We start from the raw sequence: 14,906 nt of genomic DNA on the forward strand, positions 1-14,906 counted from the left end.
ACTCATTCACAAAGACCTTAACCTCCCATTCGTTACAGAATTGGGCCAAAACAGATGTGCGTCTTTTCATTCCAAACTCCTAACCCATTAATTCTTAATCTTTCATCCTTAACAATCCCTGATAATCCTCCGAGGCGTCTGAAAAGAAGATGACCACGAGACCTTCTAGTTTAAATTAATGTTTGAAGTACCACCAATGGGTGGTTCCTTCCCAAAATTTTCAAGTGTTTATGAAACATACTACATATTTACCTATTGTATTATTTTGTAGAGTTTTAAATTACAATAAATAAACAATAAAAAAAAAGGGTGGAAAAGGTACGACGGGAAATATAGGAGACGTGGTTTTTCCAGGAGGGAGTTTGGTCTATAGTGACAGGTTTTTAACGTATGGATGGAATTGTTGTTTTGGAATAAGAGGAATAGTTGTCAGGAGGTGATTGAATCCTATTACGATTGCCTTAGTCTTCTCTGCATCCAACTTAAGCTTGGTTTCTTTTGCCCACTGACTGATTATATTCAAGTCTTCTTGAATCTTCTTCGTTGCAACTAATAGGTCAGAAGGTGAGAAGGAAAAGTAAATTTGGAGATCATAGCGTACAAATTGTTTTGAGAATGTTCTATAAGGATGGGAAGGTCTTCGATGTAGATAGCGATGAACCCTGAGGGACACCACAGGTGAGGGACCGAGTCAATGATGGAGGTTTATCAGGAATCACTACGTACTGGGAACGATCGGAAAGGAAGGATTGAAACCATAGCGAAACACTGTTGGATAGATGAAGATTTCGTAGTTTAGTAAGAAGGATGTTGTGGTCAAATGCTTTGGAGAAATCGAGGACGATGAGGATAGTCAGGTTTTGGTGTTTCATGGCAGTCTGGAGGTCGTGGGTTATTTTAAGGAGAGCGGATTGTGTTGAATAGCCAGGTCGAAAGCCGGATTGGAGGGAATTGATGAGGGAATGTTCTTCTAGGAAGTTTGAGAGTTGGTTTTGAACAAGGGGTTCTAATGGTTTTGAAATGTCCTTCCTCGTACCATTTACTACTGAAATGATCGTAGTCCCGCATAATTTCAACCTTGGTTATCTATGTGGGAAAATGATACGGTCCACGAAGGACGCCCTTACCATTATTGCTTCATTCTCTACAAAAATCATATTAGTTGTTTCGCATATACAGTGCAAAAAAGTCGTGGGTTACCTTTCTGGTATCATATTCAAACTGAAATGATAGTCGTTTCGCATCTACGGTGTACAATGAACGCCCGTTACCATTCTTGTTTCATTTTCTACAAAAATTATATTACTAGTTTCGCATATACAGTGCAAGAAAGACGTCTACTACCTTCCTCGTATGAATTTTTGCTGTTATGATATTCGTCTCGCATCTGCTGTACACAAAGGACGCCCGTTACCATTCTTGTGTCATATTCTACAAAAATGATATTAGTAGTTTCGCAGTGCAAGAAAGGCCTCCGTTACCTTTCTCGTATTTTTGCTACTGAAATGATAGCCTTCTCGCATCTGAGGTGCACAAAGGACGCCTTTTTCAATTCCTCTTTAATTTTTCACATAAATGATATTAGTAGTTTCGCATATACAATGTTAAAAAGACGTGCGTTACCTTTCAGGTATCATTTTCTACTGAAATGAAGTCATTCCGCATCTACGGTGAACATAGAATGCCCGTTATCATTCTTGTTTCATTTTCTACAAAAATGATATTAGTAGTTTCGCTTATACTGTGTACAAAGGACGCCCGTTACCATTTTTGTTTCATTCTCTACAAAAATGATATTAGTAGTTTCGCATAAGCAGTACAAGATAGATGTGCGTTACCTTTCTCCTATTTTTGTTACTGAAAGGATAGCCTTCTCGCATCTGAGGTGCACAAAGGACGCCTTTTTCAATTCCTCTTTAATTTTCCACATAAATTATATTAGTAGTTTCGCATATAAAGTGCAAGAACGACATCCATTACCTTCCTCTTATCATTTTCTAGTGAAATGATAGCAGTCCCGGATCTACGGTAAAAAATGAAACAATTGTGATAAAGGGCGTCCTTTATCACTATTGTTTCGTTTTCTACTAAAATGATATTAGTAGTTTCACATATACAGTGCAATAAAAAGGTTCGTTCCCTTTCGCGTATCTTTTTCCTCTTAAATGATAGTCGTCTCGCATCTACTGTGCACAAAGGACGCATTTTACTATTCTTGATTTATTTTAAAAGGACGCCGTTACCCTCGTCATGTTTCACTCCTTTCCTAGTAATTGTGTGACCTAAAAATGTGTTTGTTCCTGCCCCAACGCTGACTATGTCCCCTGGCAATTTAAGAGTCGCACGTGTTAAACTTCTGTCTTACTACACACGAGGGAGCCATCCATATAGATATAATATAGAGATTCGTCAATTCGTTCACAAATGGTTGGACAAGTCCGACGCTGAAAGGTTTTATGGGGATCTTGGAGGCCAAACGGCATCCTTATAAAATCGTAGTGACCCCTCTCAAAAGTGAAAGCCATCTAATGTTGATCATTTCGGTGCATTTTAAATCGGCGATACCTAGCCTTCAAGTCCAGTGATCTGAATACCGTCGACCTCCATAGTCTTTCCAAAATATCTCTGAATCTGGGAATCGGATTCTTATCATCTATCTATTGCTATTAATCTTCCGTTAGTCAATCACGACCCTTTACTTCTCTGTGTTTTCTTCTGGCTAGATCTTCTTTTTTACAGACCACAATGGACTATTGTATGGGGGCGTACTATCAATAATAATTCCCTCTAAAATATCAGACTTTCGAGCTCTTAGCTCACGCAGTGGGATCAATAGAATCCCGGTCGCGCCGAGAGTATTCCCTTCTTTAAAATAATATCCTCTTATTCCCTCTTGAGTCGCTGTCTCCAGTCCTTGGCTTGATTGATTGCCTCAACCAGCAAACTCTTGTTCCTTCTTTTTTGACGATACTTATACGTATTGCTTCCTGTTATAGTTATCCGTTCTCCTTGTTTTTATTGAACTAAGCGGGTCACACCTAACAATCGCATTGTATTCCCTCGGCATTCACTTTACGATATGCAATTTCAAGATGTTCTTACTAAATGCGCAATGGATAATACCTATCTCTGCCTCCCTCTTCACCTAACAAGGGCCACCCTTAGAGCGATTAATCTATACTGACATACCTGAATTTTGTGTGTTCTTTCTCCACTACACAACTTCTCCACAGTTTCTCGACACATAATAGTGTTGGAACTACCGGTGTCTACTAGGCACCTCACTCCGGCTAGCTCAAATATTGGCAGATCACCACTCTTCACTTCCACGTTATAAGTCTCAAATACGCGGTGGCTCCCTGTTGGGACACCCTTCAGATGTCTCGCTTCTTCCGCTCTCCTGCCACTCATCAACATATGTCTGCTCTGCTACGTTGACTGTCGCATTCCCGTGTCTCATCTATTTCTCCTTCGGTTTCTGGTTGTTCGGATGTTTCAGTCTACTTGCTTGAAGACTTACTCAGCCTCCTATCATTATCCGTACCTGTTGGGCGTTGACTTTCATCGACTATCCCCGGTCCATATCTCACCTTTGGTATATGTATAAGCTCTGCTTGTTTATTTCCCCTCGTTTACGTTTTCAAAGCACCAACGACAAAGGCATTTAGCCAGCAAGTGTCCCACTCTTCTGCACCCGTGGCATTTACGGTCTTCTCGCCGGTTATTCCCTAGGGTTTTCGCCTGGTTCCTGTTCTCCGGGTTTTTTGTTCTCTCTCCCGTGGTGTCATAATACTCCCTTCTCCACCTTGGGTTAGGGCCGTTCCTAGGTCGACGATGTTTCAAGAAACATAAAAAAGATTTCCTCTCCCAGAGCCCACCGACGGTCTTTAATAACCTTTTACCGTATCGCAAGGTACATATTGCTCTCCCTGTATCTGATTAAGAATCGATCTCTTCACCCTGCAAAAAAAACTGCTTTTAATGGTTTTGTGTTCACGCTGACCAACACCTTTCAGAAAGTGGTTCGGTTGCCGGTTTCTCCGGTGAACCTTTCGAGATCCGATACCACTTTTTCAGATCTAGTGCTGTTTCATTCATCTCAGATCTTAATCCGTTCCAGTCATTAGCGTGTGACTCCGGCATGGTGATCGCTGGCAGAGGTGGGATAAGCTATCTCTCGCGGTGGTTAGTTCCTAGGGTATAGTCAGAAATGGGGAACATAATTACTCTAATTCTTCATTTTTGTGTGAGAGAAATAACTGAAATTTATCGTCAAAAACCGAAATTTACACTAAACGGGTGTGAAAGAAAAAAAGATAAGAGAGAGAAAAATTAGTTCTTAGGATTAGCCGTCTCCCCCGTATTTGTAATTATTGTATTAGTAGTATTGATATTACACTCAATGGATTTGTAATATTGTTGTTGAAAACCCTTAATAGTCGTAACTACTACCAATTATAAAGATAGTAGATAAGTTAAAATTATATTTAAACTTATTTTATGCATTTTCCCTTTTTTACTGATGTAGGCAGTATCGTTATTACCTATTGACCATATTACTCAAGTTTAAAATGATGATTTTAATTTTTAATATTTTGTTTTTCAATTTCATATTTGGTAATAATGATTAGACACTTATTAATTTATAATATCATTATAATTTTTTGTCTTTAGGAACAATGAGTGGTGAGCGTCAGGGTCCCCATTTTATCTTAGAGCCACCACCAAGAATTGAATTTGCTAATAGCACAGGAGCTCAAATTGAATGTGCTGCCCACGCCAGCCCTAAGCCTAAGATTGAATGGTTAAAAAGTAAGTAGCATAAAATTATTTTAAAATGATTTCTGCTGGGTGATTATAACTAAGTTTATATCTGTATATATAGTTGACCGTAAAGATTTAAATATAAGTAGATGGTCAGGGTTGCGGTAAAAAAAAAAAAACAACCCTGAGGAAGCCCTGCAAAGTGGGGCGAAACGTCGGACATTAAAATAGTTTTAAACTATTTGTTCTTTTTTTTTTTTTTACCGCAACCCTGACCATCTACTTATATTTCTAACTAAGTTTAGTTCAGTTATTTTTAAATATGTTCATCAGTAATATGAGTCAGTAGCATATCTTTATTGGTGTTAAAATATTCACCTTAATTGTTATATCTCTAAGGACCTCTACACATTAATTTCTTTTCTGCTGAACATGCAAGCCCTAAAGTTTAAAAATTTGGTTAAATCGTAGTTAATTAATTAAATTCATATGTTAATGCAATAAGTTAGTTGCTTCCCGTCCCCTTTACACGCCACTATCCCTGATGAAGACCTGAAACTCAGGTCAAAACGTCGGCAAAAAATAAATAAATATTGTTTTGTTTATTTATGTTGTTCTTTGCTGACCGCACCCCCCGATAAACTTCTTCAAGCGTTAATGCAATAAGTTTTGAGATTATAAGATAGTAGTATTTCATTTTATTATATTTAGTTAGGTAGTTTATTTGGCAAGATAAGAATATCTTTTTTCTGAGACATATCCCCGCAACAGGTCATTCCTCTTTTGTTTGTTTAGGTAGCAGCTCCGTAAACTTAGGACGTTTATGGCATACATTATGATCAATACTACTTTGTTTTTTTTTTAATAATATCTGCATCTCAAAGACGTAAAAGACACTGTGTCCACGATTTGCAGAAATTGATTCACTACAATATCCATAATGTACATTTTATAGTCCTGTTACCATAGTGAGTTAAATAAGCCAATTGAAAACACCATATCCACTTTCGTTTGGAGTTAAATTAAAATACGTTATGTAATGTACATATTCTTTTACACTTCTAAAGTATAAAATATACTTATAAAGTAAAATTTGTGTTTAGGTAGATATTTAGGAGATAAATTGACAAGATGGGTTTTACGGGAATTAGCCGTAAATCCTCGTAGGGTGGAAACTTCACTTCGTAGGGAACTAGCCTACGGTCATATTCTATTCCTATAGAAAGTCCTACAGGAACTAGCTGTAGGTCTTTGCAGGAAGGAAACTCTACTCCATAAGGAACCAGCTTACGATCGTGATGGGGATGCCTACAGGATCAAGCTGTTGGTCCTTATGAAAGGGAGGAAAGGTACAGGAAGGAGGAGAGATCCAGGGAAGGCAATAGTGAAATAAAAGTCTTACATGGATTTCCAAAAATTTGTACTAAGTCTTTGCTGCGTTAACTCTATGGGATGGGGGGGCTGAGTCTCTCTATATGCTCTTAAACGTCATCAAGACATGCGACGTGTATGATGTTAGCTTTCAGTGGATCAGAAGAATCTATTGTAATCTTTATTCATTATAATAATAAATTTATGAATATAAAAATATTCTACATGGCTATAGATTTGCTCAATCAAAGGATTAGCAAGAAATAAAAATTTCAACATGCGAAGTTTGCCTGACAACTGTAGTTGTTCTCGTTGCGGCAGATGTTTCGTAACGGTCAAATGACAGTTCGATCTTGTTACTACCAACAGATAGTAACAAGGTCGCTACAGTGGTATAGCGTATACGCCATATATTGTAAAGTCAGCAAATGTATTGGTGTGGTGTACCTCAAATCCTCCTATGAAAGTGAGTCTGAAAAAGTTGACTTAGTTGATTTATTGAAAAAATATAGAAGCATAAATCTTCGAATCTAAACATTTGAGTACAAACAAGTGCCTAGTGCGGGGGGAGTAATTTCATGGTTTGGAATTGCATGAGCGACAATGGAGTATGTGAACTGCTATTTTTTTCCTTTGTAGCTAGCTGGACGGAGTCATGTGCTGTTTTGCTGATTTCTCACACTTTGGAAAGTATATTAATAATTAAATATATTTTTATGGATTGTTGTTAGGTTGCTGGAAAGTAATGATTTGAATTAATCGACTTTAAATTAATAGATAAAGTAAAGGATGTTAGGTGAGTGGGGGGGGGACAATAAATCTAATGGCACGTAAGTTAAACAAAAAAGTTGTGGTGGTAGTCGTGAGGTTGCTGCCAACTTCTAGATCTCTGTGCTTACCACTTACCAACTAGAAACGTACTTTTAAACTTCTTCCTAATATGAAATTTATATAAGGAATTGACATGTATTTCCATCGCATTATGATATGATGCGTTAAGCACGTTCACAATCACTCATTTCTGTATTTTCGGGAGCAATTTGAACGATTTCATACGATTTACGTTCCGTGACCAAGCATTTTCTGTCCCTATAATTTTGTTATGCTTACTAATCCGGTTCTCGTGTGCTTAATTATGCATTGTAATCATCCAAATGTTTTACCAATACATTGATAGCTCACTAGTTAATCAAATAGTTGGCTAATTTAATCTTGGTAGAATTTGATTCTGTTTATTTACGTGTCAGTTTAATGGGGTTATTTTTTAATACTCAACATCCAGATCACTTTGTGTTTGTGTTTGATAAAGGTATTATGCCTCAGATGAAAAATTTGTAGTTAATAATAAAAACAACAATTAATTATTACTATAACTGTTATTGCACGAATGGTTAATTTGCATTCTCAATTTGCGAATTCGGTACTTAATTAGGTTGAACGGTTTTATAATTTTCTTCACATGTAAAAATCAATATGGAATATTGTTCTGTATCATTATGGTTCTTAATCATTATGTTCTTTTTTTTATCATTATGGTTCTTTATCATTATCAAGTTGATTCACGTACAAGAAATTATTAAACATATTTTTTCATAAAAACTAAGTGTACAAATAATTATTTTACCCGAAGCACAATTTTTGAATTACTTTTATAATTATTATGTGGCTTCAGATGACGGAAGCAGAGTGGAAAAGATAGCTGGCCTTAGAGAAGTTGACTTAAACGGGACCCTTTACTTTCCACCTTTTTCAGGAGAGTTATACCGCCAAGATGTTCACGACACTATTTATCAATGCAGAGTTAGTAATACACTTGGCTCTATTTTAAGTAGGATGGTTCGAGTTCGAGCAGGTAGTATATAATATGTAGTCCCTATAAATTTACAAAAATAAAATAAAAATATTACACATATCTTATAAAGAAATTTTAATCATGTATCATTGAATTTTTTAATTCATTTCTTTTGAATCATATATAATTAATTATAAAATATTTAGGAGCTAAAACTATCCATTATATCGAAAAATGTTACTTGGATTTATTTTGTTTATTTTATATTAAATTTATTATTAGACAATTTTGAATTATTACTTTCCCTTTATTAGTGGGAGAGAAAAACACTTTATTAACCCGGGAGAGGTTAGAGATTAAGACACCTCCTGTGTTTCTTATTTTAAATGATGAGCCGAGGCAAGATCTTTTATGAAATCTGAATTCTTCAGCCCCTAATGGAAGATCTAAAATTGCGATTTCAATTTCAAATTGCATTGAAAGAAATCATAAAGATTTGTGTCATCATCACATCAAGCTATATAAAAGAAATAGCAGGAATTGTCTACCATGAGACAAATGCTCATGGGACACCTCTTAGGAGACGAAAATGGACACTTCTGCAGGGGTAAAAATGTTCTGCTCAACTTCATTTGGTTGCCTCATATACAGCATACTTATGACTAGTAAAGAACAATTTTTTTTTAAGCCTATAAATATAAATAGTCACAGCATAAAGTTTTATAAATAGTCACATTATGAATATTTTTGAATTATGTGCTGTATTTTAAGTTAAACATGATTTTTTTTTTCCCCAAATATATTTTAATTTTGTTTCTAACTTTTATCGTTCTTTATACGTGTGTTTAATTTTTAAACTTTCTTTTTTTCCATCAATCATATACCAAAATTGTATAAACATTTTAAATATAGTAAAAAAATATGCATAATATAAACCCCAACATAGTCGTCCACAATTATAATCTATTACAATTCAAAAAATCACTCTAACATTTGCATACAAAATATATTAGGTTGAAAGTAATAATTATAAAAAGTTTTATAAAATAATAAAAATAGAAAGATCGATACCTATAAAAAGTAATAAACATATAAATAATATAAATGTAATGATACACCTAGAATTAATAAACAGATGTATTAAAAGAAAAATAAATAATACATATAAAATTATATAGGTATATAAAACAATGAAGAAATAAAATGTGGAATACATGCATGCTCTCTACAAAGACATTATCATCCTTAATAGCTATGCATGTGATGGTGAATGATTTCCAGAGAGTCCAGGATTATACCTTCTATTATTTTCGCTACGTATTATATATAAACACAAAGTTCCTCCATGAAGCTGGTTGTAGTTCCACGAGCTCCGAACCAGAAGGCTCTCATGTTGATATCTCTTTCTTCGAAGCCCTCACGGAACTTTTCCTTAAGGAGAACAATACATTTATTATATATTTCTTCCTTTTCTCTTTATACTCTATTTGTCTATTTAAGGTGATTACTTTCGTATCTCACAGTAGGATCCAGAGTGAATACTGACCCTATTTTAGAGAAAGTGACAATATCAGTTATATTGTCCCACAGGATATCATGTGGATCCAGCATAGACCTCGCCAAAGCAGACAAAATCACTTTCTCTAAGGAGCTTTTTCAACTCATACTTTTCCCTGTAGTATTGGCGTGTTTTGTGGTATTTTCCCAGCATATGTGCTGGTGTTTCAGACTCTCTGTTGCCTTTACGACAAAGGGACCCAACTTCTCTGACCTGTCCGCTGACACCTGGGACTCCACACAGTGGTGTTTATTGATGTTTAATTTCAGGGAATTGGACCATTCAGAACCTGTAAGAATCTGTTTGCCATAGATAAACTTATATGCTTTGGGGTCTCCTTGAAATGGTGTACTCCAATGGCCTGTCACCTACAATTGGCCCATTCCTCAAATGCATTCCTGTTAATTCCTAGTTGGCGTCTTAAAGAAGCAGAATCCCGATACAGCGTATTAGAAAGGGGACTTATTTGGATTGTATGGGCAGTAGAACATTTCAGGCCCTATTTGTTCGGTAGGCGTTTTAGTGTCCACACTGACCATAGACCGCTGCAATGGGTTGTTAATCTGAAGGAGACATCTGCTTGGAAAGACCACCTGAGATAGAAGAGATTGATGAGATTATTAATGAAAACCGAAGCCAGATTACATCGAAAACAAAAACCTCAGGAAAGTTGAAGATCGACCATAGCAAATACGGCAGCAGCAGAATCGTGACCATCTGGTCACAACCTTACTTCAGAGATGACCACGTCTGCAAAGAACTAGTAGATATCGAAAGCCCGACATACCCATCATCTATACATAGGCAATGCAGTGGTTTGGGAGAATATTCGGCGTCGTGGTCGGAACAGATTAGGGTCGACCGGATGTTCAAACGCTGTATGATGATGGTGGAGACTCTTCGTGACGCGGAGTGCCAAAAAAGAGATGACACTCGCATATCACCAGGGAAACACAAATCTTAGAGGACTAAAACGCAACCATACAGGCATTGCACAATTGCTATGTATTCAAGAAACAATTGGTAGCTTTGACGTATGCCTAAGTGCTAAATACGATAGAAACCCAATACAAGTGGAGTCTTAGAGCATCGCTCGATCAGCCAAGAGCTTAACTAAGTGCTTCTCGCTATTCATATTATTTAAACATTCACTTGAAGACATTTCTGCTAATTTTATTTTCACCGTCACTTTATTTTATAATATTACAGCTTCAGAACAGTTATTTGTTGTGGTAGTAGTTGTTTAGCGAAGAGAAAAACAAGGAGATGTGAAAAGCCGTGTATGTGATAGAGACAGCTGAGTTGGAGTAGTGGGGATAGCAGCCTAATCCTATCAATCTCCACCTAACCTGTCTTGGCCTTCCTCAACTTCGAACGGCAATTCACTATTACGACAGATGCTAGCCAGTACGCACTCGGTGCCGTGTTATCCCAGGAGGGGGAAGGAGTGGAGCGCCCAGTTGCGTATGCAAGCAGACGCCTTACGGATGTCGAAACAAGATATAGCGCGCTGGAGAGGGTATTGCTGGGGATAGTTTGGGCCGTTGATCATTTCCGACCCTATGTACTTGAGAGAAAATTCAGGGTACAGACCGACCACCGCCCCCTCCAATGGGTAGGTAAATTGAAGTTACCCGTTGGAAAAATATCCTGAATCAGTACAATATCGAGATAGTTTACAAACCGGGGAAAGAAAACTTAGTGACCGATTGGCTATCTCGAGCACTTATGGTAAATGCCATCGAGGAAGATTAGGGGGAGCCTTCCGGAGATGTGAGGCAGTTCCTGCGAGAGTGGACGTCAGGGGAAGAGGAAACTAGAGACCCGTCATCGGAAGACGACAGTTCAACCGGGGGAAGACCCGTGGAAATGGACGAAGTCGACGAAATAATTAACGACAAGCCGAGGCAAATCATCTGGAATACGAGAACGTCCGGACTAATGAAAGTAGACTATAGCAGTTACGGACGGAGTATGATGAATACCATATGGTTTCAACCAGGAGCCATGGAAGACCTCATTTGTCGAGCACTAAAAGATGCGTCCAAGGCCAGGCGGACTTACCACATTTATGTGGGCAATGCGGTCATCTGGGAAAAAATTAAAAGGCTCTGTCGATCAGAACAATTCGGAGTAGACCGTGTGTTAGTGCGTTGTTTGAGAATGGTTGATACGATACGGGACGAGGAGCAGCAGAAAGAAGTGACGTTGGCGTATTATCAGGGGAAGACGAACCAAAGAGGAGTGAACGAGACGATGCAGACCCTGAAACGCAGATACTTTTGGTGGGGTATGAAGAAAACAATACAGGAGGTCGTAGGTACCTGTGACGTGTGCCTTAGCACAAAATATAACCGGTAACTCCAAAAGCGATACAGGAAGAAATGCCCACGGCTGACACGCCCCTTGCAGACCTCTAAATGGAAACCTTCTCCTGGAAGGGTTATAAATAGATAACGGCCATGGACCTCTTTTGTAAAGTGGCTATGTCTCATCTCGTTAAGAAAAAATCAGCAGAGGCAATACTACTAGCGTTAAGACAGTGGTTCCACTTCTACGGAATTCCTGATATGATTTCATCGATTGAAGGGGGAATTGGACAATAGTGCGATCCGAGAGGAAATGAAAGTGCTAGGCGTGGAATGGGACCTAAACACGCCATGTCACTCCATGGGAAGAGGGGGAATAGAGAGACTGCACAGCACCCTTAGTGATCATTTAAGGGTCTATCAGTTAGATAAAGGGTTAGAGCCCGACGAAGCGATGACAAAAGCCGTGGCGGCCAATAATCCCTCAATACACGTGGTAACAGAATTTCCCCCCTTCGAAATTTTTGCCCCTTTTTGGGTCCCCTAGGGCACCGAAGGGATTATAGGGCCACAGCTGGTGGTGGGGGGAGATCGTAAATAATGGCATGGCACTAAGCAAAGTATGGCGGAAAGTCAGGGAGAGGATAGTGCAAGAAAATAAAAACGGGTAGCTCGCCATAATTTAATCCTTAGAAACGTTAGGGAGGAGATTAAAATCTGGACAATTGTCTACCGCCGTGTCGGGACAAATCGGAGTAAGGAGTCATTCCGGGTGGTTGTCAAAAGAAAACACAATGTGGTTACTATAGAGAGTGTAAACGAACCCAAAAAGAGAAGAAATGTCCTCATTGAACAACTAAAGTTCCCCACATCGGAAACACCGTAGAACGCTGGAGTATCCTCATTTCCGCGCGCAAACAAAGATAGTATTTTTTTTTTATGTTTTGTAATCCTTATATTTCATTGTACGTGTTGTGTACAACAGGAGTGTGTTGACGAAGTGTAGTCAGTGAGACCAAAAGTGCATTTTTAGTTAAAGTTTTAGGAATATCTGTAAATAGTCGTAAAAAGTGTTGCGGTGATCATGTTTTATTTTATTTTGTTTTTGTATTATACTATTATTTGTTTATCTCAGTTTTTGTTTGTAATATTGTAAGTTTATGAGCCTGTTCATAAACTGGTAGGGGGGAGTTACAGGATAACAAGGCACAGTATCAGCGGTAATCCTAACTCCCCTCGTAAACAAACATACACAAAGTATATAAGAGAGATTAGAAGGACAAATAAACCAATGTTATTACAGAGAGTTAGTAAGTTATTTCAGTGCCCCTTTTTCCTTTATTTTTATTATCTTCACCCGACTTCACATAAGTTATATATACACATATATATAGACGGACAGGCTCCACAAATAGATCTTTTACTACTTATGTCTTTCTTTTACTAAACGTTTAACTGGTGCCGAAACCTGGGAACTTTAGATACTATAGACAATATTTGTTTTATAGAAGAATTTTTATCGTTGTTTTCAACGCGTCCAATATTTTTTCTTCTCTATTTTTTTTTTAAATAATGGCTGCCAACGGTATCGTCAGACAAGCGGTCTTAAGCCTGAAAGCTTTAAATAAAAACGGGGTCTAGAACCCACCTGCCATGGAAGTGACTCCTCCCCCCTGGAGATTGACCCACTACCGAAAGTTGCTCTACCGAGAGCCCATGCCACAACACTTGAGTTGGTAAAAGTACGCACAGCAAGCGTCGAGGTCTTGAGGAAGGTCGGTTCTGATCTCGAACGGTTTACTGGGGAAACAGGAGAACTGAACCAATTCATAAAAGGGGGTGACCGACTAATAAGCCGAATTGGAGCGAAGTCTATCGAAAATCTACTCGATAGTGAAGATGCGGAGGCATTAAAAGCAGGAGAACTGAACCAATTCATAAAAGGGGGTGACCGACTAATAAGCCGAATTGGAGCGAAGTCTATCGAAAATCTACTCGATAGTGAAGATGCGGAGGCATTAAAAGCAGCAGAGTGAAAAGTAGCATCCTAAATCAGATTCAGGCGGACCAAGAGACCCCTTGGAGAGTTGTCAAGGAAAGATTAAATAAGGCGTGGGGCAAAGGATCGAAAGTGTCATGGTTGCACAAAGAGTGGGCATTTAGTGGCGCTTTGCCTGGTGCGCGGTGCTTCGAATGTGGCAATGCCCATATATTTATTAAAAAAAAGAGCCGCAGGCCAAGGGGGGGGGCAATGGAGGTGAATGCCCAGCAATGAGAAGGAAAACCCTACGACTACGACAAAGCGAATGCAGTGTTTACATAGGTCAATAGGTATTAGGGAAGATAACATATCATGCAGTTTTAATTGCTCAAGGTGAACCGTCCTCCGAGAAGTTTCATTTCTTCTCGGAAAGGGAATTATCAAACTTTCGACTCCCATCAGACGAAATGGAGACAGGAACGCTATAAATTGGAACCAGGTGCGTAGTGCACCTAATTCAGTTTCTGCTGATCGATCCTTTACTTGCTCCGCCATTGCCACCTTAAAGTGTCCACGATCTCTCCCTTTCCATGTAAAAGTGTCGAACTGGAGGTCAGTCAGTGGTCTGTATGCCTTTGGGGTTTCCTCTTGTGTTGCCCTGGGGGGATTTCTGTCCTATTTTGTACTCAAGCACACACTACAACCCCCTGTATCGTTCGACGCACCCCCCACCAAAAATATTTACGTTTAAGAGCCTGGAATGTTTCATTTAGACCCCGATGGATCATTTTGCCCTGGTGGTAAGCAAGAGTAACCTCTTTCTGCCGATATTCATCTCTAATAGTTTCCACCAGTATACGATTGACGCTTATTTGCTCTGACCGCCACAGCCTCTTAATCTTATACCAGATGACGGCTTTACCCACGTAAATATGGTATGTCGTCCCTCGTTTAGACGCGTCTTTAATGGCTCTACAAATTTGTTCCCGATGTCCTAGTTTTCCAGACGATTTTTTTTTTTTTTTTTTTTTTTCCGAACCCTCTAAAACAGAAATAAAATGTGAGTTAGTAGTGCATTACTGTGTAGAAAGAAAAAGTAATTCGTGTTGTGTCTTACCTTTTACTACCTTT

General features: G+C 38.4%; 1 protein-coding gene across 1 annotated transcript in view; it reads left to right on the forward strand.

Annotated features, from left to right (window-relative positions):
- The window catches only part of LOC106689753 (cell adhesion molecule Dscam1-like), a 63,907-nt gene that overhangs the window by 40,644 nt on the left and 8,357 nt on the right, over positions 1-14,906 (forward strand). The window contains exons 3-4 of the mRNA XM_067048133.1: positions 4,675-4,812; positions 7,808-7,987. Of these exons, the coding sequence (XP_066904234.1) occupies positions 4,675-4,812; positions 7,808-7,987 (318 nt within the window). The remainder of the gene's footprint in view (positions 1-4,674; positions 4,813-7,807; positions 7,988-14,906) is intronic.

Source organism: Halyomorpha halys, unplaced genomic scaffold (genome assembly GCF_000696795.3).
Source record: "Halyomorpha halys isolate HHAL.00 unplaced genomic scaffold, Hhal_1.1 Scaffold1450.1, whole genome shotgun sequence".
In the NCBI taxonomy this organism is placed as follows: domain Eukaryota; kingdom Metazoa; phylum Arthropoda; class Insecta; order Hemiptera; family Pentatomidae; genus Halyomorpha; species Halyomorpha halys.